This window comes from Anolis carolinensis, chromosome 1 (assembly GCF_035594765.1).
Source record: "Anolis carolinensis isolate JA03-04 chromosome 1, rAnoCar3.1.pri, whole genome shotgun sequence".
Classification (NCBI taxonomy): domain Eukaryota; kingdom Metazoa; phylum Chordata; class Lepidosauria; order Squamata; family Dactyloidae; genus Anolis; species Anolis carolinensis.
The window spans coordinates 208,628,482-208,656,275 of NC_085841.1; the positions used below are offsets into that span (position 1 = coordinate 208,628,482).

Here is a 27,794-nt window from a genome sequence, read left to right on the forward strand (position 1 = left end):
GATAACCAGTGACACATTACACTATGTAATACAACTTTGGTTCCTAGGTTATACATGTCATTTCCTTATTGGTTCTATCATAAAACATGGAAAAAGTTTATTAAACTGCAAAAACTTTGTTTTTGAAGGACATCCTGCAGCACGTTTTGCTATAGTTTTTCAATGAATATCTCATAGAGTCTCAACCAATTCAACATATGATAGTTTGTGGCAGCCACAAAAACAAAGTATATCAACTACTTTCAAAGTAAGCACCACACAGTTAAACAGGAAATAATACTTTCAAACTGGGAACAGAAAAAAATTCAAATTTTGTTTCATGGTGTTATTAAACTATATATTTTATAATGGTAAATACATGGGATTCACATACATCATCTCTCTCTCTTAAAGGAAATCTACGTTTTTCAATGTGTTAACCAAGAGTCAAGCTGCAGCAGAGAACTTTCCTTTCTGCACTATAGATCCAAATGAGAGCAGAGTACCTGTGCCGGATGACAGATTTGATTTCCTTTGCCAGTATCATAAACCTCCAAGGTAAATATATTAAATATTATGCATTCAATCCTCTACATTTGCAAGCTTGGCTTTTGCAGATTTGATTAAAACATTATTTTTACGAATCTTTAGGTCCTCCAGTGTGACTGTATGGTTAACTTCAGCCATATGTCATTCTGGAGGGTTTAGGGATTCCTAAAGCGAATATTTTTCTAGGAAAGTCCCCCAGTGTGATTCTGTGGTCAAATTCTGTTTTTGTTTTTGTTTTTGGAGGACCTAGAGATTATTATGGAGATGTCTTCTCAAGGTAAAAAAAAAGGTTTTTATAGGTTTTTAAATTTTGGTTTTTCTGTTTTTGCAAAGTTCTTATGCCATTAATCCCTAATCCGAACAAATGAGGAAGGCTACTATAAATAGAAATACATAGGATTTTGTTGTCCCCCACAAAAATTGTTTTTTGGGTAATCTCAAGTATAGAGAAACTAGTCTAGGCCAGGAGTGGCAGTTTTGGATTAAATAGCAGGCCTGAAAGCCCAAGTTTGAAATAAAAGCCTGACACCCTCCTCCCCCAACCAACACTGTCAAATCAAGTTTACTTCTGTTTGTTCATTTTGAAGAAAAGGCCTGATGTGGCTTGCATTGATTCCAATTCCTGTTGAAGTTATCTGATCATTATTTAAATCAGTCTTCAGAAGTTCCAAGTTGGAATATCAGTAGTACTGCAGGTTGAATATTTCGTATCCGGAATTCTGAAACCCTAAATACTTCAGATAATGACACTTTTTCTACACAAGCTTTGTTTCATGCAAAGTTTTGTACATTGAACCATGAGGTGGCTCAATGGGTTAAACCCTTGTTCTGGCTGAATTGCTGACGTGAAGTTTGGCAGTTCAAATCCGTGAGACAGGGACATAGAAAGGCCTCCTAGTAGGATGGAAGCGCGTCCGAGGGTCCACAGGGCAATGTCCTTGCAGACGGCCAATTCTCTAACACCAGAAACGACTTGCAGTATGTTCGCTTCTGACACAATAAAAAAATGCAAAAAAAGTATTAAAGTTTTATAAAGTATTGTGGAATTACCTCCAGACTATAAAATGTATATGGAAAATACATAAACTTTGTATTTAGACTTAGGTCCCATCTCTGAAGATATTTCATCCTGTACATCTATGCAAATATAGGTATTCTAAGGAATGCTCAACGTTTTATCAGATTCACATTTGTTTATTTTAGCTGAAAGCTGCTTTTTCAGGAGAGGTCTGATGAAGTGGGAAGGTATATTACATTATTCGAGTCAATTCTGTATATACTTGTAAATTTCAATTTTGTGCCGTGAGCTCATGCAGCATAGAATCCAGTTGTGTGTTTATACTGATGTAACTCTTGTTGTACATATGGTTACAGTTTTTCTGTTCCTGAGAAGAGTGGTATCCCAAATACATTTGCACAATTTGTTCTACCACTTTTGGAAGGTTGCTCAAGCCATGGTTTGCATGTGCATATAAATGTGGAGTAGCTGCAGTGTACAATTTAGCACAACTGTACAAACAAATAGTTATGGTGAGTAGGGTCTTGGCCACAGCCTATATTTGGATCCCCTCACTTCGATTAATGTTCTAGTTCTTGAACTTTTTGCCACATGAGAGAGTTACTTCTCTTTCCTGTCAATCAGCCATTCTCTTATCCTTCAGTAGGGATGTTTAACAAATATGTTAAATAGCCACAGGCTGAATTTTAACATGCCCATCTACTAACTACAAACATCCTTAATTTAGTCTGCTTTTCCTTCTCTTACTAATTTGAGACCCACTGCAGCTATTTTACTGTCTCACAGAAATCTCAGAATTTCTTCCCCAGCCCTTTCCTTTCTTTTCTTTCCATGCTGCATTTACATTATAGGAGAACATGGAATGCTATAGCAATTAAAATATAGTACAACTCCTGTGTCCACAAGGGAAACATTCCTTGATTTTGCATGAATACATGAAACCTTAGATAAAAGCAAGCCCTATTGAAATGAAACACTGGTTGCCCAAGAATGTCATATGGCCATATTGGGGGCCCTAGAAATCTAGAAAGGACATATTTTGTTGCATGTGATTATGATCTTGAACTTACCATCCTGAGAAGAGAAATGTACATTAGGAAACATGAATATTGAGCCCTTGAGGAGAAGTTTGAAGTGAAATCTGACAACGAGAGCTCATAGGCCCTATTCTTAGTATGCTCAGTTAATCATTTGAAGTCTGGGGAGCTTGTTATGTTTGCAGATTCTGTTACCATTATCTAGCACAGCATTGACCTATACTGCTATTCACACAAAACTTTATTATCTTTCAGCAAAATTCCAGCCTTCCTAAATGTAGTGGACATTGCTGGCCTTGTGAAAGGAGCCCATGCCGGGCAGGGACTGGGAAATGCCTTTTTGTCACACATCAGTGCCTGTGACGGAATTTTCCATCTACTGCGTATGTACACTTGATTTCCCCTCCACCCTGTAGTTTTTGTTTTATTTAAAAATTAGGTTTTTCTTGTGCAAGGAAAATTTATTATTATCTTTTAAAGGTTGGTAAATGCATGCTCCTGAATAAAATGTGTTCAGATAACAATACTGTCTAACACTGAAACAGTATTTTAGCAAAAAAAAAAGTGTTTTCTTTCTCATCTATAGTTCTAATATAACATGGAGTGCCACAGGGTTCTGTCCTGGGCCAGGTTCTGTTCAACATCTTTATTAATGACTTAGATGAAGGGTTAGAAGGCATGATCATCAAGTTTGCAGGTGACACCAAATTGGGCCATCCCAGTACCATCAGGAGAAGAATTCAAAACAATCTTAACAGATTAGAGAGATGGGCCAAAACTAACATAATGAAGTTTAATAGGTACAAATGCAAGATACTCCACTTAGGCAATAAAAAATGAAATGCAAAGTTACAGAATGGGAGACTCCTGGCTCGACAGCAGTACATGTGAAAAAGATATTGGAGTCCTCATGGACAACAAGTTAAACATGAGCCTACAGTGTGATGCAGTGGCAAAAAAAAAGCCAATGGGATTTTGGCCTGCATAAATAAGAGTCTAGTGTCTAGATGCAGGGAAGTCATGCTCCCTCTCTATTCTGCCTGGAATCACGCTGTGTCCAATTTTGGGCACTGCAATTGAAGGGAAATGTTGACAAGCTCGAATGTGTCCAGAGGAGGGCTACTAAAATGATTAAGGGCCTGGAGAACAAGCCCTATGAGGAGCAGCTTAAAGAGCTGGTCATGTTTGGCCTGCAGAAGAGAAGGCTGAGAGGAGACATGAGGAGGGCCATGTAGAGGGAGCAAGCTTGTTTTTTACTGCCCTGGACTCCAGGACGCGGAACAATGGCTTCAAACTACAGGAAAGATAGGGGATTCTACCTGAACATGAAGAACTTCCTCTTTGTGAGATCTGTTCAGCAGTGGAACTCTCTGCCCCAGAGTGCGGTGGAGGCTCCGTCTTTGGAGGCTTTTAAGCAGAGGCTGGATAGCCATCTGTCGGGGATGCTTTGAATGCGATTTTCCTGGTTCTTGGCAAGGGGTTGGACTGGAGGTCCTACGAGGTCTCTTCCAACTTTGTGATTCTATTATTTTCATAAAACCTTTCAGTAAGTGGTTCAGTGTTTTGAAATAAGTACACATAAAATACTGTAATGAAAAAAATCCTAATTATTTCTGTGGCATTAGCTTGTTGTTTATTCATTCAGTCACATCCGACTCTTAGTGACCTCATGGATCAGCCTACATCAGAGCTGCCTATTGGCCGTCGCCACATCCAGCTCCTTCAAGGTCAAGCCAGTTACTTCAAGGATACCAGCATTAGCTAAGGCATGAATAAGTTATATTATAGTTGTAATGTAGCACATTACTATTAGCTTGGATCGTTACCTTGACGTGGTGCTGGGGCTTGAGTGCATTGATGAAGCCATGAGCTATACCGTGCAGGGCCACCCAAGACGGGAAGGTCATGGCACAGAGGTCAGACCAAGCACGATTCCTGGGGAAGATAATGGCAACCCACCCCAGTATTCTTGCCATGAAAACTACATGGATCAGTACAATCAGAGAAATGTCGGTATACCATCAGAAGATAGGACCCCCAGGTCGGAAGATGGTCAAAATGCTACTGGGGAGGAGCAGAGGACTAGTCCATGTAGCCCCAGATGTGATGTTAGCTCAAAGCCAAAAGGAAGGCTAACGGCCGACGGTGCTGGAGGTGAAGGACGAATCCGATGTTCTAGAAATCAACACACTATAGGAACCTGGAATGTAAGATCTATGAGCCAGGGCAAACTGGATGTGGTTATTGGTGAGATGTCAAGATTAAAGATAGACATTCTGGGAGTCAGTGAACTGAAATGGACTGGGATGGGCCACTTCACAAAAGATGACCACCAGATCTACTTCTGCGGACAAGAGGAACACCGAAGAAATGGAGTAGCCTTCATAGTTAATAATAAAGTTGCGAAAGCAGTGATTGGATACAACCCAAAAAAATGATAGAATGATCTCAATTCGAGTTAAAGGCAAGCCATTTAACATCACAGTGATCCAAACATACACCCCAACCACAGTTGCTGAAAAAGCAGAATTAGATAAGTTCTACGAGGATCTGCAGCACTTAGTGGATAACACACCAAAAAGAGACATTATTCTCATTACAGGAGATTGGAATGCTAAGGTGGGCAGTCAAATGATAACCGGGATCACAGGCAAGCATGGTCTGGGACAACAAAATGAAGCAGGACGTAGGCTGATAGAATTTTGCCAGGAAAACTCAATGTGCATAACAAACACTCTCTTCCAACAACCTAAAAGACGGCTTTACACATGGACTTCACCAGATGGTCAACACCAAAATCAGATTGACTACATCCTTTGCAGCCAAAGGTGGCAGACATCCATCCAGTCGGTGAAAACAAGACCTGGAGCTGACTGTAGTTCAGATCACGAACTTCTTATTACAAAATTTAGAATCAGACTAAAGAGAATGGGGAAAATACACAGACCAATCAGATATGATCTCACAAATATTCCCAGTGAATATGCAGTGGAGGTGAAGAATAGATTTCAGGGACTAAGTTTAATAAATAGAGTCCCAGAAGAACTATGGACAGAAGTCCACAACATTGTTCAGGAGGCAGCAACAAAGTACGTCCCAAAGAAAAAGAAAACCAAGAAGGCAAGATGGTTGTTTCTTGAGACACTGGAAGTAGCCCAAGAGAGAAGGAAGGCGAAAGGAAACAGTGATAGGGGGAGATACGCCCAATTTAATGCACAATTCCAGAGGTTAGCCAGGAGAGACAAGGAACTATTTTTGAACAAGCAATGCATGGAAGTGGAAGAAGACAATAGGATAGGAAGGACAAGAGATATCTTCCAGAAAATCAGAAACATCAGAGGCAAATTTCAGGCAAAAATGGGCATGATCAAATACAAAGATGGCAGGGAGATAACAGAAGCTGAAGAGATCAAGAATAGGTGGCGAGAATATACGGAAGATCTGTATAGGAAGGATAATAATATAGAGGATAGCTTTGACGGTGTGGTGAGTGAATTAGAACCAGACATCCTGAGGAGTGAGGTCGAATGGGCCTTAAGAAGCATTGCTAACAACAAGGCAGCAGGAGACGACGGGATCCCAGCTGAGCTGTTTAAAATCTCGGAAGGTGATGCTGTCAAGGTGATGCATGCCATACGCCAGCAAATATGGAAAACACAAGATTGGCCATCCGATTGGAAAAAATCAATTTATATCCCCATACCAAAAAAGGGAAACGCTAAAGAATGCTCAAACCTCCGTACAGTGGCACTTATTTCACATGCCAGTAAGGTAATGCTCAAGATCCTGCAAGGCAGACTCCAGCAATACATGGAGCGGGAGTTGCCAGATGTCCAAGCTGGGTTCAGAAAAGGCAGAGGAACGAGAGACCAAATTGCCAATATCCGCTGGATAATGGAGGAAGCCAGGGAGTTTCAGAAAAACATCTACTTCTGCTTTATTGACTATTCTAAAGCCTTCGACTGTGTGGATCATAATAAACTATGGCATGTTCTTGGTGGTATGGGGATACCAAGTCACCTTGTCTGTCTGCTGAGAAATCTGTATAAAGCCCAAGTAGCCACAGTCAGAACAGATCATGGAACAACAGACTTGTTCAAGATTGGGAAAGGAGTGTGGCAGGGCTGCATACTTTCACCCTCCCTATTCAACTTGTACGCAGAACACATCATGCGACATGCGGGGCTTGAGGAATCCAAGGCCGGAGTTAAAATTGCTGGAAGAAACATTAACAACCTTAGGTATGCAGATGATACCACTCTGATGGCCAAAAGCGAGGAGGAGCTGAGGAGCCTTATCACCAAGGTGAAAGAAGAAAGTGCAAAAGCTGGGTTGCAGTTAAACGTCAAGAAAACCAAGATCATGGCAACTACACCTATTGATAACTGGCAAATAGAGGGAGAAAACGTGGAGGCAGTGACAGACTTTATATTTCTAGGTGCGAAGATCACTGCAGATGCAGATTACAGCCAGGAAATCAGAAGACGTTTACTTCTTGGGAGGAGAGCAATGGCCAACCTTGACAAAATAGTGAAGAGCAGAGACATCACACTGGCAACGAAGGTCCGCATAGTCAAAGCAATGGTATTCCCCCTAGTAACCTATGGATGCAAGAGCTGGACCATAAGGAAGGCTGAGCAAAGGAAGATAGACGCTTTTGGACTCTGGTGCTGGAGGAAAATCCTGAGAGTGCCTTGGACTGCAAGAAGATCCAACCAGTCCATCCTCCAGGAAATAATGCCCGGCTGCTCACTGGAGGGAAGGATATTAGAGGCAAAGCTGAAATATTTTGGCCACATCATGAGGCGATAGGAAAGCTTGGAAAAGATCACGATGCTGGGAAAAATGGAAGGAAAAAGGAAGAGAGGCTGACCAAGGGCAAGATGGATGGACGGTATCCTTGAAGTGACTGGGGGCAATGACGGCCGACAGGGAGCTCTGGCGTAGACTGGTCCATGAGGTCACGAAGAGTCGGAGACTACTAAACTACTGAGCAGCAGCAATGTAGCACGGGATACATTTTGAGGTATAATTAGTTTTTAATTTTTATTAACCGAGATATACTTTCTGTCACGATACAGACTCCCCTTAAAGAGCCACACACAATAAGTAAAGTTAGCATATGTTTATTAAATGATAAATTGAACTCAGAAACACTTAACTTCAGTGTTTCCACCAAAAGTAAACGTCTTTGCTTCAAGAAAAGGCACAAAACAGGAACAGAAAGATAACCCGGATTATCTAGCTTGATAATCCGGTTCAAATGTAACCAAAACGTTCACTGAAATAAGCACCACACTATTCTGTGGCACAGAGAGTCAGGGAAGTGCCAAACGCTCTTAAATAATGAGAGCAAATGATACAGTTGTCAAAAGCCAAGCCAAGATCAAAAGCCAAAAGGTGCCAAAAACGCCAAGCCAGGAGCAAACACTGTCATCGTCAGGAAGCAGACCGGATTCAGAAAGCCAAAGGGGAGCCAGAAACGCCAAGCCGGGAGCAAACACTGTCGTAAGAAAGCAGACCGGATTCAGGAGCCAGTGGAAGCCAGAAACGCGAGACCAGAAACGCCAAGTTGGAATCGCCAAGCCAGGAGCAAAACGCTGTCATCAGGAGCCAAACTGGATTCAGGAGCCAGGAACGCCAAGCCAGGAATGCCAAAGCAGGAATGAACGCTGTCGTCAGGAACCAAACTGGATTCAAGAGCCAGGAACGCCAAGCCAGGGACGCCAAAGCAGGAACGAACGCTGTTGTCAGGGGCCAAACTGGATTCAGGAGCCAGGAACGCCAAGCCAGAAACGCCAAGTCAGGAACGCCAAAGCAGGAACCAATCCGGATTCAGAACACGAAGCTGTACAGCCAGGACCCAAGGGGAACAGGCAGCGACAAAGCAATGTCCCAAAAAGACACCTTGCCTTCTGCAAGGGACCTTCACTTTCAGTTCCACTTTTAACTTACACTTCGGAGTCTGATGATGAGGCTTCCGCCCTGTCATCATTATGCACAGCTGATTTTGATCTCATATGTGAACCTCGCCCACCAACCCTCCAATCACTCCATCTTTGTTCAAGACTTAGATCTCCCCATGTCTCTGATGTACCAGTAGCATGCCAGTCTCCCGATGCACCCTCAGAAACTGGTGCTGCACACACATTTACTTGAGTCCAACCTGCAGCTTCATCCATCCCACTCTCAGACCCATCATCCTTAGAAAAACCTTCAAACGTTTCATCTTCTGTGGGAGCAGTAAGTATCTCACGAATCTTCTTTCTTTCCCTTTCCTCATCTGACTCTTGCTCCTGAGTTGACCTCTTAGTTCCTCTACTTTCTGTTAACCCATCATCTTCCAGCATTAAGTCCTCCTCACTAGAGAAGCCTTCAAACGTCTCCTCATCAGTAGGAGCCATAAGTATTTCCCGAATCCGCTTTGCTTGCTGTTCCTCATCAAACACCTGCTCAACATTATCCCTTTTCCTCCTACTAGCAATTTTACCAGTAGTACCAGAACTGCCCCTTGGCGCAACTACAACACTATCCCCCTCCGGAAAGCCCGCCACCGACGGAGCCACACCTTGAGACAATTCTAAAGCTCTATCAGGGCGATTTTCAGAAGTTGCTGGTCTCAATAATGATCTATGAAATACAGGATGTACTTTTAATGACGCAGGTAAACGAAGACGAAAAGCCACAAGCGAGATCTTTTTCACTATTGGATAAGGCCCTAAGAAACGCCCTGCAAATTTACTACCAGAAGGACGCAAGTTCTTTGAAGATAACCAGACAAGATCTCCCTCATTCAAATCCTCCCCAGTCTGTTGCCGTTTATCGACCTGTTTCTTCTGAGCAGCCTTGACCTCCAATAGAATTTTCCTAGTTAGAATTTTCATGTAAAGTCTGAAATTCATTAGAATGATAAGTGACATCTGTAGTTATAACATTTTGCGACGATGCTGGACCCCAACGCGGATGTAACCCATATGTCAATTCAAACGGCTGCATTGTTGTACGCAAACTCAGCCATAGGCAACCACCTCACCCAATCCCCGGATTGATGTAAACAAAAACACCTTAAATACTGTTCCAAGAAACCATTAACCCTTTTGGACTGGCCATCCATCTGAGGATGGAATGCAGACGAGATGTTTAACTTAGTTCCCAGTTGTTCATGGAATTGCTTCCAGAAACGGGACACAAACTGTGGAGCTCTGTCTGAGACAATGATTTCAGGAGCACCATGTAGTCGGAAAATATGACGAATATACAAATTTGCCAATGTTGGCGCCGACGGAACTCTTAAGCACGGTATAAAATGAGCCATCTTTGAAAATAAATCTACCACCACCCAAATACACGTGAAGCCACGAGCCTTAGGAAGCTCAGAAATAAAATCCATAGAGATTATTTGCCACGGTCTTTCTGGTATTGGCAAAGGTGATAGTAACCCTCTAGGTCTCCCAACCTGATTTTTACAGTGTTGACACACCGCACAACTATCACAGTATTCCGAAATATCCTGTTGCATCCTGGGCCACCAAAAATTATGAGTGATAAGTTGTACTGTTTTAAATCTACCAAAATGTCCAGCCGCAGGTTCATCGTGATGAGAACGTATAATCTCAAGTCGCAAATTACCAAGTGTTGTATACAATTGCCCATTCCATACCAACGCCCCATCCGGTTCTTGTAAATTTGGCAACACAGCCTTATTTCCAATAGACAGCAAGATCAGTTGTTCCTGTGACCAAGCATCGTCTTTTTGACTGCTAATGACCTGGCTTATCAGATCCTCTGAATCAGAGATGACATTCAATGATGAAGGCGGTAACACAGTTCGTACTACTGGTTCAGTTAATGACTTATACTCTGGTTTTCTAAATAAGGCGTCTGCCTTCACATTTTGTTTAACTTCAACAAATTCCACCTTGAAGTTAAATCTAGAGAAAAACAAAGCCCAGCGAATCTGTCTTTGATTCAACTTCCTAGCTGTCTGAAGATGTTCTAAATTTCTATGATCCGTTTTCACCGTAATTGGATGTCTTGCACCCTCTAACCAATGTCTCCATACTTCAAATGCCACCTTAATTGCTAATAATTCCTTTTCCCATATGGTGTAGTTTTGTTCAAATGATGACAATTGTCTGGAGTAAAACCCACATGGTCGTAATCTTCCCAAATCATCCATCTGTGATAATACAGCTCCCAACGCATAATTGGAAGAATCAGCTTCCACTACAAATGGCTTATTCACATTAGAATGAACCAAAGTACTCCCATCCACAAAACTAGACTTAATACAATCAAACGCCTGCTGTGCTTCCATATCCCATACAAAATGTTGCTTCTTTTGAAGCAGATGGGTCAAAGGCCATAGTGTGGTATGAATTCCCTGTAATAGTTTGCAAATCCAAGGAACCTTTGCACATCTTTTTTAGATGTAAGTTCTTTCCAGGAATTAATTGTATCCACCTTGTGTGGATCCATTCTTAATTCTTTGCCAGAGATAACATGTCCAGGAAACTCTACCTCTGTTGTATAGACGCTTTAGCAAAGAGTCCATGTTTTCTAAGCCTTCCCAGCACCTGCTGCACATGCCGCTGGTGTTCATGCGCATTTTTAGAAAATATCAGAATGTCATCTAAGTATATAACGACGAAACGGTCTAATAAATCACGAAAAACGTCATTAATAAACCGTTGAAACACTGCTGGTGCGTTGCATAATCTGAATGGCATAACGAGAAACTCGTAAGCTCCAAAACAAGTATTAAATGCAGTCTTCCATTCATCCCCTTCCTTGATCCTAAATTATACGCATCACATAAATCCAACTTAGAAAAAATGGTTGCCCCTTGCACTCTAGACAGTAACTCTGGTATTAAGGGCAGTGGATAGCGATCTCTAATGGTAAATTTGTTTAGTAACCGGTAATCACAGACCAATCTAAGATCCCCAGCTTTCTTAGCAACAAAGAACACAGGTGCTGCAGTAGGTGAACTGGATGGTCTAATAAACCCCTTTTCTATATTTTCATCCAAGAATTCCCGTAAAGCCTGATGTGAATTTAAGTTCAAACCTTAAAGGAGCCCCTTGGGCACATCTCTTAAAATTCAGACTTAAAAGTCAGAGTGGATTCGTAACTCCCCTACCCACTCCAATTACACAGAAGCCATCGCTATTAGGCTAAGAAGGATCATTATGCCCACACATTTTTTTCTTCCTTTCTCTCGATCCTTCTGTTGAGTGTCACCACTGTATATTGAATTAGTTCCCTGTTACATCTAAATTAGGAAACTGGTTTAATCTCAGATTACAAGTGTGTGAAACCATGAGCTGAACCAAGCTTGTCTTTTACCAAGGTATGTTAGTTATGACATTACCTCTAGCTTAGCAATATCTCCTGTTCCCCTTGACTCTTGCATTCAATGTAAGCTGTAGATAAGAGCAGAAGGAGGTACTTTTGACTTGGCATTTGTCACTGCTCTGGAGAAAGACTTCATTTTTGTGAGAAGGCTTGTAAACATTTTAAAAAAAACTTTTTTGCTGTTTCAAACTGTCTGAGAAAGTTGTGAAGATGATTGGTGGCTTGCAAGATGCAGTTTAAGATCAGAATGTATACTATAACAACAACAATAATTTTATTTCTTACCCGTCTCTCCTCGTGGCGGGTTACAACATAGCTAAAAATACATAATCAGCTAAAACATTATATAAAAACACATAGTAAAATGTATTTCTACAAAATGCATATTAAAACACAGAACAGTTATTAAACATAAGAGGCAAGTTTAAAATTTGTGACTATATCCTGTGATTTGTACCCTACTACAGAACGCAAATCAGAATCATGCACAATATTGTAGAAGAAAAGGAAAGAGTCATCTTTCCTTTTCATCTTTGTGCATCATATTTCAGTGAACAAAAGAGAAAACATGGGTAATTTTATGCTATAAATAGTGTATCAGTTGTGAAATACATTTATGGCAGTCATCTCTAGGCCCTTGACTGATTCTGTGGTATGCTTCTGCCCTAAGAATAGTCAAAATATGTGGTTCACTATTTTCCATGATTTCAGGTATCCACGGGGATCTTGAAACGTATCCGCTGTATAAACGGGGGTCATGATATATTCAAAATAGTCTACATTCTGGGTTCACGCAACAGCCGCTAGCTCAAATACATTTTAAATAATGCATGGACCTCAATTCTTCATTTCATTTTATTGTTTTTGACCATTATGATAGGACTACATTTTACAGTCTGCACATTAATGCACATTACCATTTTTTTTTACATTTCTGTGAAAGTTTAATATGAAGTTTATCTGGATCAAACAGCATGATAAACCTTTTTGTGTGAAAACACACATATATATCTTGCACTGTCTGATGATTTTTTTTAAAAAAAATCAGAGATAGATGAAAGAACAGAATCAAGTGCAAAAAAAGATATTACTTGTTTGGTGGGGTGTTGTTGTTTTTCAAATCCCACTTCGGGTTTTATAAAATTATCATAGAAATATCCGACGGTCCTGCAGATTTTCTGAAAATGCTTGATAGAAGTTGGATTTAGCATTGGCAATATCCCTCCTTTTCATCTAGCTCTATATTCCCTAGGCATGCTGTATTTTCATGGTCTGAAAGTAGAAATCATCCCTGCTGATAGATATTGTTGGAAACGGCTTGAGGCAGACGGGAGACATATGATGATATCACTTAGCCACACTCCATTGCACCACCATTTTAGTGAACAAAGCGAGAGCTACATCTCATTCCCTCAGCATGTATGGTTTTCCTTTGGCAATTATAGTAGCCCTGTCTGTGGAGATGTACTTGGGCTGTGACACCTTTGCTGCATTTGTACTGTTTACAGGAACGTGTAACTCGAGTGTTGATCATTTGTTTTGGGATGGAATCAAAACCCTTAGAACTGCCAGCACATCATAGTTTTGGATCCCCATTGATTTTTATTGTTTAAATGCCATAAATACCTAGACTGGTTTTGGAGTGAAAATAAAATTACTTTAAAAAACTCACTCCAAACTTAATGCCTTGCTTTGTTGAACTAGGTTTGATTAAGTACAATATCAGTGCAGTAGATTGTATTTCAGTCTTATTTGGGAAGAAAATGAAATATCAAACAAATACAGTAGTAGTAATAACAACAACAACAACAACAACTTTATTTTTATCCATCCCTATTTCCCTGAGGGGACTCAGGGTGGCTTACAACAAAAAAATTGTCAAACTTTCAATGGCGACATCACATAACAGTAAACATGAATGAATAAATAAAGAAATAATCTACTGTATATGCTCATATATAATACGGCCTCATATATAACTTGAGGGCAGTTTTGGGGAACTATATATTTTAGGAGTATTTGGGAATTAAAATTATGGTAGTGAAATTAAAAAACGTTGGTGGAAAGTCAGGCGTGGTTGCATGGCATGACAGTTATATCTATCACTTCATAGATGTTTCTTATTGTAAACATGTTTAGAGGAAAGTGTTAAGTTTTTGCAAAGTGGCCATCATAGGCTTCTTATTCTAGTATTTGTTACCCAAACAAGTAAACACCAAGCAACTACATTATATTTTGTAGACTAAAGATGTATCAGAATAATATTTACCCCCCAACATGTCTTAATTATTGATTGTCAAGGAGAGTGGCATTGTTTTGCTGGTTTCACACTGTAGTATTATATATAATGTCTAAAATGAGATTACAAGCCAGTTTTTGCACCACAAAATGATACTCTTTTGTGTGAAGGCCTGCTTTGAGATATGAAAGGTTATATACCACTATCACTAATTAGAAACTACCATCATGTCAGACTCATCTCCTTTTTCAGTTAATTGTACATAAGTTTTTAATATAGTTGTCCCTCTGCATTAGCTGGTTTATCTTTTGTGGATTATTCATGGATTTGAATAACATGTTCTCTTTAGTTCTAGACATCAACCATGAAATACCTAGAAAGGTACTGTGATTTGTTCATTGTGTAATGAAGGTTAAAACTACTACAGCAAATATGCTTTGTATGCTGTATCATATTCTAAACATATCTGACAGAAAGGCCGATTGTGTTTTGGGCTAACAAAAGCTTTCCTGATAGTTTAAGGCAGTGGTTCTCAATCTTTGGTCCTCCAGGTGTTTTGGACTTCCAACTCCCAGAGTCATTCTGTTAATTGGCTAGGCTGGAGCAGGCTTCTGGGAGTTGAAATACAAAAATGCTGGTGGATGTAAATATCCCTAGTCTAAGGAATAGGGAATTCCATGTGTTGCATCCTTTCCAAATTGATGCACTTGTCTCCCTACTGCTGTTTTATTATGGGCCATTGTGTCAAAAGAGGAAGGAGATACTAAACTTCACCCTTGGCTTTCCTCATTTTCTTGATTATTATTTTTCTGGAATAAGCATTTTTGTGCGGAATAAGCCTTCTGTATCCACAGCAACAACTGTTAACTATATAGGAGGGTGGCAAAAGGACTCTGATGACTTTTAAGGAGTTACCTTTAAAAAACTTGTGACTTGGTTTTATTATATAAATACAATTCCATGAAATTTTAGGTGGCTTCCAACATAACAAATACATTTTTTGAATAGATATGAAACCTGGTCCAGGATCAATATGATCTGGACAACAAATACAATAACTTCAAAAAAAAATATCAGAATACTATTGAGGAAAGATACGGACCACTGCCCTGTGTGGATAAACCAAAAACCAAAGACTAGGAAATGGAGACTGAATGATAACCTGTTGAGAACAGAAGAAGTTATAAATAAAAGTAAGAAACGTATAAAAGAATACTTTGACCTAAACAGTATGTCGTGATACAGATTCCTCTTAAAGAGCCACACACAGTAAGTAAAGTTAACAAATGTTTATTAAATGATATTTTGAACTCAGAAACACTTAACTTCAGTGTTTCAATCAAAAGTAAATGTCTTTGCTTCAAGAAAAGGCACTAAACAGGAACAGAAAAATAACCCGGATTGTCTAGCTTGATACTCCGGTTCAAATGCAACCAAAACATTCACTGGAACAAGTGCCATGCTATGCTGTGGCACAGAGTGTTAAGGAAGAGCCAAATGCTCTCAAATAATGAGTGCAAACGATACCATTGTCAAAAGCCAAGCCAAGTTCAAAAGCCAAAAGGGGAGCCAGCGAACATCAAGCCAGGAGTAAACGTTGCTGTCGTCAGGAACTAAACCGAATTCAGAAGCCAAAGAGGAGTCATAAACGCCAAGTCAGGAGCAAACACTGTCGTCGTCAGGAAGCAGACCAGATTCAAGAGCCAGAGGAAGCCAGAAACGCCAAACCAGAAATGCCAAGTCAGAAACGAACGCTGTCGTCGTCAGGAGCCAGACCAGATTCAGGAGCCAGAGGAAGCCAGAAACACCAAGTCAGAAACGCCAAGTCAGAAACGCCAAGTCAGAAACGCCAAGTCAGAAACAAACGCTGTCAGGAGGCAAACTGGATTCAGGAGCCAGAGGAAGCCAGGAACATTAAGCCAGAAACGAATATCGTCGTCAGGAGCCAAACTGGATTCAGGAGCCAAAAGAAGTCAACAACGCCAAGCCAGAAACAAACGTCGTTGTCGTCAGGAGTCAGTCCGGATTCAGGAACACGAAGCTGTACAGCCAGGACCCAAGGAGAACAGGCAGCTACAAAGCAGTGTCCCAAAAAGACACCTTGCCTTCTGCAAGGGACCTTCACTTTCAACTCCACTTTTAACTTACACCTCGGAGTCCGATGATGATGAGGCCTCCGCCCTGTCATCATTATGCACAGCTGATCTTGATCTCAAATGTGAACCTCGCCCACCAGCCCTCCAATCACTCCATCTTTGTTCAAGACTTAGATCTCCCCATGTCTCTGGTGTACCAGTAGTATGTCAGTCTCCCGATTCACCCTCAGAAACTGGTGCTGCACACACATTTACTTGAGTCCAACCTGCAGCCTCTTCCATCCCACTCTCAGACCCATCCCCAGAAAACCCTCATATGTTTCATCTTCTGTGGGAGCAGTAAGTATATCCCAGACCTTCTTTCTTTCCCTTTCTTCATCTGACTCTTGCTCCCGAGTCGACTTGGGACGCCTCTGACCAAGCACGGGCTAGTGCTGCTATTAGTGCCTACTCCGTGGCTTTGCGGGCAGCCAGGAAGACCTTCACGACTGCCCACATAGCGTCTGCAACTAATAGACCATCGGAGTTGTTCCGTGTCGTCGGGGAGCTCCTCCACCCTCCTGAGGGTGGGGAGGCACCCGAGGACATGGCAACTCGGTGAAGTGAATTTGCGCACCATTTTGCAGACAAAGTCGCTCAGATCCGTCATGACTTGGATCCGTCATGACTTGAAGCTTGGATCCGTCATGACTTGAAGCTTGGATTCAATGCCATGTGAGTTAACCGAGGCACCTGTCTGTCCTATCTTGTGGGATTCGTTTCAGCTTGTTCGCCTGGGTGATGTGGACAAGATCCTTGGAGCTGTGAGGGCGACCACTTGTGCCAAGGATCCTTGCCCTTCTTGGCTTTTAAATTCGGCCAGAGGAGGATTGGGAGATTGGTTTGTGAGTATAATTAATGCCTCTGTGGTTCAAGGCAAATTTCCATCTGCCCTAAAACAGGCTATAGTGAGGCCAATTTTGAAGAAAGTCTCCCTTGATTCGACCATCCTAAATAACTACAGACCAATCTCAAATCTTCCTTTTTTGGGCAAGGTCCTGGAGCGGGTGGTTGCCTCTCAGCTCCAGGGGTTCTTGGATGACACTGATTTTCTGGATCCATCGCAGTCCGGCTTTAGACCTGGGCACAGTACCGAGATGGCTTTGGTCGCCTTGGTAGATGACCTCTGACCAGTTGTTGGTTAACTCCTTGACATAACCTCAGTGTTCACCCCAGTTTAAGGCTCTTCCCATGATGTTGTAGCACCTTAATCTTCCTTCTTGTTTACAAGTTCCACTCAGTGCACTTTGCCCAGCTCATTTTATGTTTTTATTGCTGTGTTTGTCATGTGTTTTATAATGATCGTGATTTTTAATGCCTTTTAAATTTACTTGTGTGTTTTTGTAAAACCGTATACTGTATGCTGGTTTTATATCTGTAAGCCGCCCCGAGTCCCTCTGGGGAGATGGTGGCGGGGTACAAAAATAAAATAATAATAATAATAATAATAATAATAATTATTATTATAATAATAATTATTATTCATGTCTGGAATTCCCTTGTTTTTAGAGTGGTGTTCTTTGTGATATTTTATGTGTTTCTACTGTCTGTGGCCCTCAGAAAACAGGATTTGCCAGACTTTGGTGATGGAAATACTTTGTTGGGAGGTGTTAGCTGGCCCTGATTGTTTCCTGTGTGGAATTCCCCTGTTTTCAGAGTGTTGTTCTTTATTTAGTGTTCTGATTTTATAGATTGTATTGTTCTGTTTTATTATACCACAGTAATTTTTATATATTCAAATTTTAGTGTTTTTGAATACTTGGAGGAAGATTGTATTCATTTTCACGGTTCACAACAACACAACAACAACAACAACAATAGTAATTATAGTAATAATAATAACTTTGGTAATACACACTGCTTCACTCCCTTCTCAGCTTCCTTTATGGAAGAATCCTTCCTTGGGCGGTGTTAGCTGGCCCTGATTGTTTCCTTTGTGGAATTCCCAATTTCCTGTTTTCAGAGTGTTGCTGGTTTTAGAGATTATATTGTTCGGTATTATTCTACCACAGTAATTATTTCATTTTACAGTAGAATCTCACTTATCCAACAGTCGCTTATCCAATGTTCTGGATTATCCAATGCAGTCTGCCTTTTAGTAGTCAATGTTTTTGTAGTCAGTGTTTTAAATTCATTGTGATATTTTGGTGGTAAAGTTGTAAATACAGTAATTACTAGGCTTGCTCAAATAATTCGTTTTCCCCGTTTACCGTTATTGATTCGTTTTTTTTCGATTGTTTTGAAGTAATATCGAACCTTGGTTGTCCACACGTCTGGATATCGCAGTTTCGAATCGCGAGAGGCCGTTTTTTCTTATTTCTTCGTTTTTTTCGAAAAGAAAAAAAAGCTTTTGCAAAGCACCCAAACTCCTTTCCTTTTGCCCCTCAGCCAATGGGAGGCTCAGCCAATGGGAGGGGGCGAGGGGGAAGGAGGCCGAGGAGGAGGAGGAAGACGGAGGGGGGAAATGGCCGCCGCCGCCGCCTCGCCTCAGCTCAGTGCATTAATTAATTGGGCCTTAATGAGCCCCCTTCCAAGCCAAACCCACCAGAGAAACACCCTCAATGCAAACCTTGCAACGTCCTTCTCTCCTTCTTGGACACAAAGGCAAAGGGAGGAGGCACTTCTGGTTCCCAAGCGACCTGAAAAGAGCCATAGAGAAAGGGAGAGCCAGTGCGCATGCTCCACCCTCCAAGGCACACAAGGGGGAGTTCGCATGGGAGCCGGAAGTGTTGGGGCCTCCGTCCCTCCCTTGCTTTTCCTCTTTGGTCTCCCTATCTTGAACACAGAACACGCATGAAAAAAAACACACCATAATTTCACAATATATAGTTTAAATAACAAAAGGAAGAGGAAGGAAGAGGCCCGGGATGCGAGGGGGTGTGGGCCAGGCCCGTCCTCGGCTGCTCCCAGGGGCCCAGATTCGCACCCTCCCTCCCCCCAATACAGGTCTCCATTCCATACTACGCTACATGAACTTGAATGGATACTGTGGTTGTGTTGTCGAAAGCTTTCATGGCCGGGATCACACTGTTGTGGTATGTATTCCGGGCTCTATGGCCATGTGCCAGAAGCATTCTCTCCTGACGTTTCACCCACATCTGTGGCAGACATAGAGGTTTTGACGTCTATGCGAAGCTAGGCAAGTGGGGTTTATATATCTGTGGAAGGTCCAGGGTGGGAGAAAGAACTCTTGTCTGTGGGAGGCAAGTGTGAATGTTGCAATTGGTCACCTTGATTAGCATTGAATAGCCTTGCAGCTTCAAAGCCTGGCTGCTTCCTACCTGGGGGAATCCTTTGTTGGGAGGTATTAGCTGGCCCTGATTGTTTCCTGTCTGGAATTCCTATTTTCTGGGTGTTTCTGGGAAGGTAATGGCACTCCATGTAGTCATGCCGGCCACATGACCTTGGAGGTGTCTATGGACAACACTGGCTCTTGGGCTTAGAAATGGAGATGAGCACCAACCCCCAGAGTCAGACATGACTGAACTTAACGTCAAGGGATACCTTTACCTTTACCTACACACACACACACACACACACACACACACACACACAAGCAGGGACTATATATATATATATATACACAATATATATCACACACACACCAATTTAACAAAGTTTCAGCCACAAAAACAAAGTTTCTGAAGTAGAACAATGACTTTCACAGTAAAGACAACCCAATTTAACAGGAAATAAGACTTTCAAACCAGGAACAGATTACTGCAATTATTAAAAAAAGGTTTATTATAAAAGCTATGAAAATTTGCCAAAAATCAGAGGATAAGGGAAACGTTCCACATTTTGGTGAGCTATCAGTGTTAAATGTGTTCTACCACTGTACCAAGTTTGAAGAAGATCACTCAAAAAATGAGGGCGGGAGAGCCCCCTAAGTCCCCCCCCTTCGGGCTGTTTTTGGGCCACCGCGCATGCGCGTCCGCCATTAACGAATTAATTTAGAAAATAACGAATTTTCATTAATTTCGAAAAATTTTGGGGGCCAAATTCGTTATTAGCAACAAAAACGAAAAAACTGCCCCCTCTAGTATTGAAACGAGTTTAGAATCAAATTTTTCATGGATCGATCAAGCCTAGTAATTACTACATATCATTACTGAGCATGGAACTACTTTTTCTGTCAAATTTGTTGTATAACATGATGTTTTGGTGCTTAATTTGTATAATGATTACCTAATTTGATGTTTAATTGGCTTTTCCTGAATCCCTTCTTATTATCCAACATATTCACTTATCCAACGTTCTGCCGGCGTGTTTATGTTGGATAAGTAAGACTGTACTGTATATTTATAATCTTATATTATCTGCTTAGAACTGGATTATATGAGGTCCCTTGTAAACAGCTGTATAAAATGCACACTGAAGTGGTTTATATGGCAGTGTGGAGTCCAGATAATCCAGTTGAAAGTAGATAATATAAGATTATAAATGGGTTATATAGCTGTGTGGAAGGGCCTTGAGTCTACACTGCCATATAATCCAGTTAAAATCAGATAATCTGTATTTTATAGGCAGTGTGGAAGAGGCCTAAGTGAGGCCTAGCTCTGCCTGTCCCCTGGGCTGAGTGGGTTGCTAGGAGACCAAGTGGGCGGAGCTTAGCTTTCTAACTGGCAGCAATTGGATAAAAACAATTACAGTAGAGCCTCACTTATCCAAGCTAAACGGGCTGGCAGAAGCTTGGATAAGCAAATATCTTGGATAATAAGGAGGGATTAAGGAAAAGCCTATTAAACATCAAATTAGGTTATGATTTTACAAATTAAGCACGAGAACAACATATTATACAACAAATTTGACAGAAAAAGTAGTTCAATACGCAGTAATGTTATGTTGTAATTACTGTATTTACGAATTTACCACCCAAATATCACAATATATTGCAAACATTGACTACAAAAATGGTTTGGATAATCCAGAAGCTTGGATAAGCGAGGCTTGGATAAGCGAGACTCTACTGTATTCCTCTCCCTCTAATTAGGACGTTATTTTTCTTTTCTTTTTGTTGTATGAACATAGAGGCATGGATGAGGGGTTGTGCTGCCAAGTTTAGTGTTTCTGGGATGTGTAGTTTTGTTGTTTTGTCCTAGGCCAAAATTGCATTACCCTTTTATATATATATAGATATCACTTTCAAAATGCAAATAAACCTGGAAAATGGTTAACGTGGAAACTTAGAAAGAAAAAACAAGCACAGTGGATAACGCAAATCGCAAACAAAGGAAAAGTATACACAACGGACCATGAAGTCATGACAGAATTCAATAAATACTATGGGAAGCTATATAGAAGGGACCATATAAAAAGAGAAGAAATCACGCAATACCTAGGAAAAGAAAGGATACAAAGATTAACAGATGCACAAAGAGATGAACTAAACAAGGACATTACAGAAGCAGAAATAGAAAGGGCCATAAAGAAATTGGATTTGAGTAAGACACTTGGACCGGACAGCCTGACGGCAGCATACTATAAAAAGTCAAAGGAAGAATTGCTACCCAACTTTAAAAGTATAATGAACCAAGCCCTTCACCAAAGTAAAATACCAAAATCATGAAAAGAGGCCAATATAGTAATGATTTACAAAGAAAATACGGATCCCACCAACGTTAAAAATTACAGACCTATATATTGCTATTGAATATAGATTATAAAATTTTCACAACAATAATTGCAGAAACATTAAAAACATACTTAGTAAGATGGATTAATGAAGATCAAACCGGGTTTTTACCCAATAGAAACATTAAAAACAACGTTAGAAATTTAATCAATATTATTGAATACCACAAAAGCCATAGCCAAAAAGAACTAGCAGTAATGGCTGTCGACGCTGAAAAAGCGTTCAATAGCATTAACTGGGACTTTAAAAACTATTACTGAGAGAGATGGATGTTGGACATAATTTCATAAATGCTATACAGGCGATCTATGAAGAACAGGAGGCTAACATTTGGATAAATGGCCAGATATCTAACAAACTGAAAATAAAAAGGGTACAAGACAAGGGTGCCCTTTATCACCGCTGATATTTATACTAGTGTTGGAGATATTACTAAACAACATAAGAGAAGATGAAAACTTTAAAGGATTGAAATTGGGAAAGAATCATATGGTATAAACTGCGAGCTTTCGCAGACTACCTCGTGTGTATTATTGATGACCTAATGAACAACATCAACAAATGGCTACAGAAAATAGAAGAATTTGGCAAAGTATCAGAACTTAAAATAAACAAGGAAAAATTGATGATATTGACCAAGAATATATCTAAACCAAGGCAGAAAACTCTAGGAGAAATGACTGGATTGCAAATAGTAAACAAGCTAAAATTTCTAGGAATATACTTAACGGCAAAGAATTTACAACTCATGCAAAACAATTACACTAGTAAATAGAAAGAAATAAAAATGAAATTAAAGAATTGGTCCTCAATTTGTCCATTATGGATAGAATATCCGTGATAAAAACCAATATCTTTCCAAAAATGATGTATTTATTCCAGAATTTGCCCATAATTAGGAATCTAAAAATATTTAAAGAGTGGAACAAGGATATATCCAAATTCATCTGGAATAACAAAAAAGCAAGAATCAACTACACAAATCTGATGGAAGAAAAAAGAAAAAGAGGACTAGGGCTACCAAACTTACCATATATACTTGAAGATAAGCGGAGTTTTTCAGCCATTTTTTTAAGCTGAAAAAGCCTCCTTCAGCTTATAATGGGGTCAAGGTCAAGGCCGGCAATGAGGCCTGCAGGCTATTGCTTGCAATATATCATATATTTCTCTCTTACCCTCCCTTATCAGTGTGTTTTCTTTTGCAAAGCCTCCCTCGCTCTTAATCAAGAGAATGTTTTGAAAAGGAAAAGACACCCTTGCAAGTGAGGAAGAATAAATATATATATTCATTAATCTTATGAAAGCACATTCCCCTGAAATATTTTTTAAACTCTCCTACAGATATATAGGCATTAACCCCTTGCAAGCTTTTGCAATCCTTATGTACCTCTATCTATCTATCTATCTAACTACATTAATTTTATATATGAATTTCCCCCTCATATGTTTGCAGGTCTCTGCAAATCCTATATACATATAGATCCATGTACCTGTATATCTGTTGCCATACATATACATTATTTTTATATATGAATTTACCCTCATATGTTTATTTATATAAAGAGAGAGGTCTGGATAGATATGAATAAATTCTTACCTACCTTTTTTCTTTGTGTGCTCTGTGAATGCACACTAATGGAGAGACTACGCCTGCATGGGCTCCAACGGAAAACTCTTCCAAGCTAAAGTTTGAATTTTGGGCGTCCACTCTCCAGTTCCTTTTTTTCTGCCGCAAGGCTCACTTCGGACTCTTTGTTCTTATGTCTACCATGTGCTTCAAGCGTTGCACTCAGTGTGCCGCTAAGATTCCCGACTCAGATGGCCACGCTAAGTGCCTCCTTTGCCTTGGCGAGGCCCATGTTGTCGGTACCTGCTGCTTCTGCCTGGCTCTCACGGCACAGGCGAGGAAGAGCAGAGCGGCCAGACTCAGGGCGGCGCTCTACGAGAGGTTGCTCGCGCCGGACTCTACTCCGTCCACCTCGAGAGTGATGTCGATGCTAGCAGCTAAACCTTCGGTCTCCTCCAGGGCCTCAAGGTCCTCTAGACCGCTGTGCATGCTAACCACGGCTACGGTGTCGACTCGGTCCGAAAAGGTGGGATCCTCCTCGACCTCGAGCTCTCTGGCTTCGGTGGCTTCGGCCCATTCCTATGTGGGGTCTTCTCCCTCGACCTCGGCGATGAAGATCGTTTTTAAGAGGGCCCAAGAGGAATCTCATTGAGTCCAATCTGACTCAGCAGCAGTTCCTACAAAACCAGGCAAATCGATGAGGGCGCCCTCTAAACAGCCGCCAGCTAAGACGCGGATGATCCAACACTCCTCCTCCTCGGCCTCCGCGAGGAGAGATGTCCCTTCTTCCTCAGCGACTTCGTCAAGGAAATGGTCGCCGATTGAACCGGCCCAGCAGCCCCGAGATGCCTCTCAGTCCTCCCTTCAGCACTTGTCTGAAGGCGAAGTACAGGACTCACCCCACCACTCCACCCAAACAGTGGTCAGGGTACCGATGCGTGAACCTGCCATAGGGCGTTGACAATCTTGGCAGCAACTTTCCCCCCCCCCCCCGACTTCGACTCCGGAGTGGGGGAGCCCGGGCAGCTCAAGCCTCGGCCTCCAAATATACTCGGCCACCTGCTGCTCTTGCTCTTAAGGTTATGCCTCCTCCAGATACTGTGCTTTACCCTCCCTCGGTCCCCTCAAGGGGCTGAGGCCGATGAGATCGATATTGACCGACCAGACTATCCTTTTGGCTTCGGTGGTCTCTTTGGGCCTCTATCTTTCCCCTCCTCATGATGCTTATGAAGTTGACCCTCCTTCTTCAACAGATAATGTCCATGCTTTCTCTGATCAGATGGTCAGAATGGCTGACGCCCTAGGGATGGAAATCAAACAGACCTCTAAGGCGGTGACCGACCCTGTTTTCAAAAGGGTCCAGGCCCAAGCTCCTCTGGCTATCCTCTTACCGTTTCTACCATATCTACTGGACGTTATCCAGGCTTCTTGGAAAACACCATCTTCGATACCACCCCCCTCGAGAAGGATCGAGGCCTGGTACAGTACCTATAACAATGCTTTGGAATGGCTCAAGCACCATCCTGACCCTAGCTCTATGGTCGTCAAGGCTTCGCAGTCTTCCGGTCGTCAATCCAACACTCCAGCTGATAGAGAGGGTAGAAAACTTGATTCTGGAGCTCTCCTACTCTGTAGGATGGCTAACTATGGGGCCTGTATGGGCACCTACCAGCAAATCCTCTGGGGAAAGGACCAGCCCTTTGCAAAGCTATTGGACGAAGATCAGTTGGTCCTTAACCACGCTTTAACAGGAAGCTGACTTCTTAGCTCATCATCAGATCCAGATGGCTAAGCATACTGCGGACACTGCCGGCAAAATGATTGCCCATGGGGTTGCTATCCGTCGTCACTCCTGGCTGAGGTTGTCGGGTCTTTCCTCCTCTTGTAGACAGGTCATCGAAGACTTACTCTTCGATGCGTTGGGTCTCTTCAACGCTGGCACTGATGACAAACTTAAATCTAACCACGATTTTTTACATCCTGGCTTCAAAGTGTGGAGTCGAACAACCTCACGCTCAGCGTACTCGGTGGTTCCCTCATCGCTTTCGGTGTTTCCCACCTCAACCCTTTCAACACCAAGCTTTCAGGTGGTCTTTGAGTTCGAGCCACCAAAATCATCACTAACCTCTCCACTCTGCTCAGCCTCAGAAGCAACACGGTTGAGCCACCCCTGCCCCCGCGCAGGCCCATCGTCGTACCTGATGCCGTCCTTTCCTGCCCAACCTCCACCTTCGGTACTGGTGCAGCCGGCATGTTGCTCCCACAACCCTCTGTCCCGTCGCCTCCACACCCTTGCCTCTTCACAGGCCGTTTAGCTCCTTTCTATCACCAGTGGGAGTCTATTACTTTGGATGCTTGGGTTCTCCGTATTGTCCGAGAGGGTTATGCCTTAGAGTTCGAAGAACTCCCTCCCACAGGTCAAGTTCTCCTCACCAACCCCTCTCCAGAGATCCTCACCAAAATCGACTCCCTCCTTGCCAAAGGGGCTATTCGGCTTTCTCCATCCAAACAGGACCCTCAAAGCTTCTTTTCCAGATACTTCACAGTCCCAAAGAGAGGAGGGGGTCTCCATCCCATCCTAGACTTACGAGCTCTGAACTTGTTCATTCATACAACAAAATTCCAGATGGTGTCCATCGCATCCATTCTCCAGATGCTTCAGCGAAGAGATTATTTTGTGTCCATAGACTTACGCAATGCGTATTTCCACGTTGCGATACGAAAGGCCCACAGGCACTTTCTCTGTTTCAAGGTCCACCAAAGAGGTGGCGTTGTCCGTAGACTCCTCCAAGGTCATGTGGCATGATTGCATGGAGCGCCGTTACCTTCCCGCCAAAGGAGTACCTATTCATCTATTCTCATTTTTTGATTGTGAAAAATCCTTCTATAGACATTATAACAACAGTACCAGCCAGTTTTATTAACATTAATGAGGAATTAAGCGCTCTGGAAGGCCAGGGAAGGAAAAGGCTAGAGGAGCACAAGGTAATCAATAGATCAGGTTCTGAAGTGGCGAGGGATGGGGATAGGTTTTTATCTGGGGGAGAGGGTCAGGGGAGGGAAGGTTAGAAGGAAACCAATAGAGTCTTGCAGAGGACAAACAACACGTTGTCCTCTGAACTGTTTGGACAATCTCTGAACACTGCCTACAATTCCCAACATCTGTTACGAACTAATAAGGTGGCAGTGGAAGTTTCAGACTCATTACTGAACAGAGGCAGATGGACATCTAAGAGAGCGGTCCAGACATCTCTTTCTCAAATTCTATCTGTAAGCTGGTCGGAAGTGAAGATCAAGACTATTGATTGGCTTCGTAGAGATTACCAATCCTGGAACCGCTCCTTGTGTCGTCTTATTGGATTGGAAGACAGAATGTTAATGGAGGAATTGTTTTTACGTGGGCCCAAATTACAACAGTGGGGCATTACTCTTAGAAGGGTATTAGTAGACCCATTGATTCGCCCCTTAGACATCGGGCTGAATTCCGATTTACAAGATTTTCAAGTCATGCCTGTTCTACCTCCCAGTCCCACCCACAGACATCATCCTTGTTTAGTCCCCTTCTCATGTTAGATGATGCCATGTCAGATGACTTCTTTTCTCTCCCACCAGTGGAGATAGGCTCCTTTCTTAAACAAACAAGTACATTTGGAGGCTTTCCTTCTCAGGACAGCTGACTATCCCCTTCAAACGGCAACTCCAATCAGCCTACCCACCAGGGGGAAGAGGGTTCACACGGGTGGGGCTCCATTGAGGTGGTGTTGGGGAGGAGGAAGAGCGGTCACTTGCGACCCAGGGAGAAGCGCAATAGAGTTTTTGCGACCCTGGAGAGGAATAGGTGTGGTAGTCTTCAGGACAGACCCCCCAGCCTTAAGGTCCTGCTTTTGAACGCCAGATCCATCAACGGTAAGACAGCTGTCATCCAGGATTTGATCCTTGATGAGGGGGCAGATCTGGCATGCATCACCGAGATGTGGTTGGACGAGCTGGGTGGTGTGAATCTCACCCAGCTGTGTCCACCGGGTTTCGGGGTGCATCAGCAGGCCAGGATTGAGGGGCGGGGAGGAGGAGTCGCGGTGATCTTTCGGCAGTCCATCGCCCTGATCAGATGTGCCGTTCCGCAATCTTCGAGGTTTGAGTGTGTCTTCCTGAAGGTGAGAGCCCGAGACAGCTTGGGGATTCTGCTGGTGTACCGTCCATCTCGCGACCCAGCAGTCTCTCTGTCCGAGCTAGCAGAAGTGGTCTCTAATGCGGCGGCCCTGGTCTCCCAACAACTCA

At 42.2% G+C, this 27,794-nt stretch overlaps 1 protein-coding gene across 3 annotated transcripts in view; it reads left to right on the forward strand.

The window, feature by feature from the left end:
• Nucleotides 1-27,794, forward strand: part of ola1 (Obg like ATPase 1) — a 183,895-nt gene that overhangs the window by 8,115 nt on the left and 147,986 nt on the right. For all 3 annotated transcript variants that reach the window (XM_003225637.4, XM_008118112.3, XM_008118113.3), the window contains 2 exons: nt 394-537; nt 2,839-2,966. In XM_003225637.4, coding sequence (XP_003225685.1) covers nt 394-537; nt 2,839-2,966 — 272 coding nt within the window. The remainder of the gene's footprint in view (nt 1-393; nt 538-2,838; nt 2,967-27,794) is intronic.